This window comes from Vicia villosa, linkage group LG4 (genome assembly GCF_029867415.1).
Source record: "Vicia villosa cultivar HV-30 ecotype Madison, WI linkage group LG4, Vvil1.0, whole genome shotgun sequence".
Classification (NCBI taxonomy): domain Eukaryota; kingdom Viridiplantae; phylum Streptophyta; class Magnoliopsida; order Fabales; family Fabaceae; genus Vicia; species Vicia villosa.
This window is the reverse complement of record NC_081183.1, coordinates 93,536,100-93,542,099: the sequence shown is the minus strand read 5'-3', so window position 1 is coordinate 93,542,099 and position 6,000 is coordinate 93,536,100. Positions and strand designations below refer to the sequence as shown.

At 37.5% G+C, this 6,000-nt stretch overlaps 1 protein-coding gene across 1 annotated transcript in view; it reads right to left on the bottom strand.

Annotated features, from left to right (window-relative positions):
• Positions 1–1,194: 1,194 nt before the first annotated feature.
• LOC131597528 (uncharacterized) overlaps positions 1,195–6,000 on the bottom strand; it is a gene marked incomplete at its 5' end in the record, with an annotated part of 30,295 nt that continues 25,489 nt past the window's right edge. Inside the window, one exon of the mRNA XM_058870220.1 lies at positions 1,195–1,224. Coding sequence (XP_058726203.1) covers positions 1,195–1,224 — 30 coding nt within the window. The remainder of the gene's footprint in view (positions 1,225–6,000) is intronic.

Here is a 6,000-nt window from a genome sequence, read left to right as displayed (position 1 = left end):
ACTTCTGCCTGCAACTTGTTTGATGAAATGCTTGAAAGAAATTATTTGAGTTGATAATTGTTGAAATGATTTGAGTTGTATAGCTACTGTTTTCAAGGTTGTTTATTTTCATTTTATTATTAGTTACAATTGTGAGAGCCATTTGATTCTTCTTCAGCCAAAGTGTTGCTGTGGGAGATAACACTCGGAACTGCGTATTTCTTGGGGCTCAAACGAACTTACAAGCTCGCTCTCAAGATTCAACGGAAACTCGTTAGCCCTAAGTACCCGAAAACCCGTCGATTTCTTCACAGGTTCGTTTCTTCTCGTTTTTCATCAACTTTTCGGTTATGGGTTATGTGATATTGTTGTCGAGATTCTTGATTCTCTTGCGAAATAATTGTTTCGTTGTGATTTTTGCTGAATAGAACTTCTTGAGGTTAAATATTATTAGTTTTAGATTATTAGTTTTTGATTCTCTTGCTGAATAGACAAGTCTGTATACAAATTTATTGTCATATTTCTTCATAGCTAAATACTATACAGCAATGTACCAGCTCCTTTGAATTATTTTGTACTCAAACTTAAAAAACAGACAAACTAACATATGTAATGCCAATTTTGCTTCTGAATTAAGGACTTGTTGATTCATGAATCTTTGAATCTTTGAATTGGTCATCTTAGCAAGATTCATATATTATTCAATTGTATTAAGTATCTAAGGTAGTAGTAATGTATTCTATTATACGATGACTTATGATTGTCTCTTTGTATCTGCAGAATCTGAATCTCTAAAAGAAAATTGCTTAACCTTGTTCCCAATATATCACCACTCTTCTTTCTCCTTAGTTCAGGTTTGTGCTCTTAACTATACTTAAGTATACTTAAGTTAGGTTGTTATGCTTCAGGTTTTGTTGACTTATTGGAACAATGTTTCGTGAGGTTTTATATAAAAGTATAAGTTTTGAAGTTCTACTGTTATTTTGATTACATGAAAACTTTGGCATACTATTTCGTGAGGTATATTTATATATTTACTTATTTGTGGGATTGAGAATGAAAATTCTATCTTTATTCTAAACCATGATCGTTGTGCACTATGAGCATGTTTGAATGTAATACAAACATTTCAACTCTTCCTCTTGCTATTTTGTAAATTGAAAAAGGTGTCTTAGTTTGGTCTTGGATTTAATGTATGAGTTCATATTGATGTCTCTACTTTATTGCAACTTGGTTTATGGAATTCTACAAGTTTTGAAATGGATTGAACTATATTAAAACATGCTCATATATTAAATTGACTTTAAGAGATAAGAAGGAAATATCTATATTTATTTCTGAAATGAAATGAGATGGGAAACATTCACATTATTCTCTTTCAAATTTTACATTATTCTCTTTCAAATTTTTACTAGTGATTTCATTTTCAACCAGTTTTTTGGTTTGTGGACTTATATTACCTTGAAATAAGGTAATGTCTTCTTTAAGAAATCGGGTATTCTGATTAGGTATTCTATTATGATGATAGCTATTTATTATCTTGACAGAATTCCTTAGTACCTGATAGAGAAACCAAGAAGCATTTGTTTAGCTTAATTAAGAAATGGATAAGACATGGATGAATTCAAACCGATTGTCGAAACAGTACGAGAAAGGGGTATGGGAATTCGTTGAGTTTGCGGTTAAGCACTCCGAAGACTCGCTTCGAATGCCGTGTCCTTGCTTGGGTTGCTGTTATGGGGGTAAGGTTGACGGGGAACAGTTGGGATCCCATTTACTACGGTTTGGAATTGATAGAAGTTATACATGTTGGACAATGCATGGTGAGAAAAGTAACGGGAATGTTGAGTCGAGGTGTAATAGGAAGTATGCTTCAAACGACGATTGCACAGACACATACGATTGCGATCGAGTCGAAGAGATTGCCGAAGCGCTTGAAGAAGATCTTGCGGATTGTCCCAAAATGTTTGAGAGGTTGGTAAGCGATGCAGAGAAACCGTTGTATGATGGTTGTTCAAAATTCACAAGATTGTCTGCGGTGTTAAAGTTGTACAACTTAAAGGCGGACAATGGATGGTCGGATAAAAGTTTCACAGAGTTATTAGCCCTTATGAAAGATATGCTACCAGAGGATAATGTTCTTCCCAATCGAACGTATGAAGCCAAAAAGATGTTGTCCTCTATTGGCATGAGCTATGATAAGATACATGCATGTCCAAACGATTGCGTTTTGTTTCGAAACGAGTATGCAGCGTTGAATGAGTGCCCTAAATGTGGTGCCCCTCGATATAAGAAAAAGTTGCCTCCTGCTAAAGTCTTATGGTATTTTCCTATAATTTCGAGATTTAGACGCATGTATCATAGTGAGACCGATTCAAGACACTTGACTTGGCATGCAGATGAAAGAATTATTGATGGAAAGTTGCGACGTCCGGCAGACTCACCACAATGGATGAAAGTTGATACTGATTATCCTGAATTTGGAAAAGAAGCAAGAAACCTTCGGTTGTCATTGTCTACTGATGGAATGAACCCGCATGGTATTCAAAGTATCTCGCATAGCACATGGCCTGTGATTCTTATGATCTATAACCTACCTCCGGGCCTAAACAACCAGGGAATGACATAGACGTATACTTGGCACCGTTAATCGAAGATTTAAAGTTTTTGTGGGACAACGATGTGGAGGTTTACGATGGGTATAGGAAGGAAAGTTTCAACTTGAGGGCGATGTTGTTTGGAACAATTAATGATTTTCCAGCATACGAAAATCTATCCGGGTACAGCAATAAAGGTCAAAAGGCGTGTCCCGTTTGTGAAGATGAAACCGATACGACACGATTGGAGCTTTGTCAGAAGAATGTCTTTCTCGGCCATCGTAGATTCTTAAATTCTAATCATCACTACCGTGGGTGGAGAAAAGCATTCAACGGAAAGGCCGAACATGGTACAGCCCCGCCTTTTTTGTCAGGTGATCAAATTTTCTAAAAGGTGAAAGATGTGAGCACTCAGTTTGGCAAGCCTTTTGCACATTCACTTGTCAAGGGTGGGTGGAGGAAGAAGTCCATTTTTTTTTTAACTTCCATATTGGAAGTCGTTGTACGTAAGACATTTCCTGGATGTTATGCATATTGAAAAAAATGTATTTGACAGCGTCATAGGTACGTTACTCAATATACAAGGAAAGTCTAAGGATGGCCTTAACATAAGGAAGGACATGGTAAACATGGGGATGAGAACTGAATTGGGACCCGTGACGAAAGGAAGACGAACATATCTGCCACCTGCTGTTTACACTCTATCTAGAAAGGAGAAGAAAACATTGTGTAAGTTCCTCAGTGAAGTTAAAGTTCCAGAAGGCTACTCTTCAGATATTAGAAGACTTGTGTCCATGAAAGACCTCAAGTTAAAGAGTTTGAAGACGCATGATTGTCATGTTATAATGGAACATTTTTTACCAATAGGTATACGTTCTATTCTGCCAGAAAAAGTAAGAAGCGCAATAACTAAGCTGTGTTTCTTCTTCAGGTCAATTTGCAGTAAGGTGGTCGATCCCGCGATCTTACCAACATTGCAAAAAGAGATAGTTGTTACTTTATGTGATCTTGAAATGTATTTTCCTCCCTCGTTTTTTGACATAATGGTTCATCTAGTCGTTCATCTTGTGAAAGAGACACAATTGTGCGGACCAGCTTATATGAGATGGATGTACCCTGCTGAACGTTATATGAAAATATTAAAAGGGTACGTGAAAAACAGAAGTCGACCGGAGGGTTGTATTGCCGAACGATACCTTGTTGAAGAAGCGGTTGAGTTTTGTACTGAATATCTGTCAAATGTTCAATCAATTGGACTCCCCAAATCTCATATTGTCGAAAAAAAAGAAGGAAAAAGGCTAATTGGAAATAAAGTTGTGACAGTATCAATGGTCGAACGGGATCAAGCGCACTTGTATGTTCTGCACAATGAGATTGAGGTTGAGCCGTATGTTGAAATGCACAAGGTTGTTCTCCGAGATTTAAATCCAAATAGAAATGAGAACTGGATAGTGTCGCGGGGAAAAATCGTTGTCTTTTTCGGGATGAGACACCTGATGCCTTCTTTGGGCTCGAGTGCTCAAAAAATGATGTTTCTTTTGTACGGACCAAACTTTTTATTGTTTCCAAAAGAGGAAAAGGAAAAAAGTTGCAATAACCTAAAAGTGGGGGAGAGATCTTTGGGTAAGAGGGTTGGTTATACGAAGGGAAGGTATTAGCACCCAACGTATCTATAGTACTCTATAGGTTTCTTTGCTTTATTTTTCATTCCATGTTATTGAGAGGTTCTTGTGAAATAGGTGGGACCTAAGGTGTTTGTTTGATTATGCTCGCAAAGATCATCGCGATCCTCTGCATACATATCCCTTAGAGGGAATCAGAGCATCTGTAGCTCGGGGTCTACGGGTGCTAAGGTTTGAATGGTTTTTTTTGTTTTGTTTTATTTTGCTCGCCAAGGATCGACCTTGTGCCTACGTATTCTCAAAGGGATGTTGAGAAAGTCAGAGCAATCGTAGTTCCCACTTATGCTAGTGGAAGCAAAGGATAAGAGACAAATGTCATCTAAATGTTCGATGTATCTAATCTATATCATCACATACATCTGTTTGATTTTTGTTTGAAAATCTTTTCATTATAAGCCCGGGGCCATGCCACTTAGGGTGCTTAGAATGATAAAGATGTTTTTGTTGTTTAACCAGCCTTGTGGCAAAAACTTTTAATGAAGTCAGCCTTGTGACAAAAAGTTTTAATTAATCAGCCAGCCTCGTGGCAAAAGTTTCAATGAAGTCAGCCTTGTGACAAAAACTTTGATTAATCAGCCAGTACGGTGGCAAAACTATTTGATTGATTAGCCAGCCTTGTGGCAAAAAAGTTTGATAAATTAGCCAGCCTTGTGGCAAAAAAAAGTTTGATTGATTAATTGTTTGTGATGATATAGAAGAGATACTCCTATCATAGAGATGATAAATGTCTAATCTCCTAGGGTATTTGTTTTGGATATTGGGGATGCTTATAAGAAGCCCGTGGGTCCTTGTACGAAGCCCAAGAGGAGGCTATCCGAGGGTCCTTGCATTGTAAGCCCAAGAGGAGGCTATGGGAGGGACAATCCAGGGTCCTTGCATTGTAAGCCCAAGAGGAGGCTATGGGAGGGTCACTCGTTTGTACAAAGCCCAAGGGGAGGCATGGTATAGTTGGTCTGAGCTCTTAGAGCGATTTCACCGGGAAACCATACTCTATGTCCTAACCTAAACTAGTGGAGATTCTTTGCACGAAGCCCAATAGGAGGCTATGGGGAACCTAGTGTTGTACTAAGTTGAACAAGCACACATATCACACATATGAACAAACATGAACAAGTATGAACAAATATGAACAAGTACATGAACAAGTTATGAACAAGTATGAACAAGCACATATATATGACAAAGTGTGTGTATATAATGGAGTTTATGAAGGAAATATACCTGTAAGCATGATCCATTTGTATACACAGGGGCTCGGGACTCACACTCGAGGAGAGGTCCACTTGAGTTTATTCAAAGCTATGTAAACAGGTATTTACAAAGGGGCTTGGGACTTATACCTACATGGAGGCCCGTGGTATTTTTGGGAAGATTTAAAGAAACCTTCATTTTGGTTTGTTATTTAAAAATCAAACTGATCGAGGTATGTACAAAACGGTGTGTGTACAATGAAATACCTAATTTCATGTACAGGGATGGGTATGTACAAAAGGGGCTTGGGACTTATACCTACGTGGAGGCCCGTGTTTTATTTACAAAATATGGTTGATTGTTTATTTACAGACGCGTCGTTCGAAAAAAACTGTTTGAAAGTTGTTTGAAAAGTATTGTTTTGAAAAAGTTTTCTGTACAAAGAAAAACTGTAAAAAGGAAAAAGAGTGGGTCTTATACTCTCTAATATTCGAGAGGCCCCACTTCATTTTGAAAATCATTTGATCAATTAAAAGAGTTTAATCAAAAGT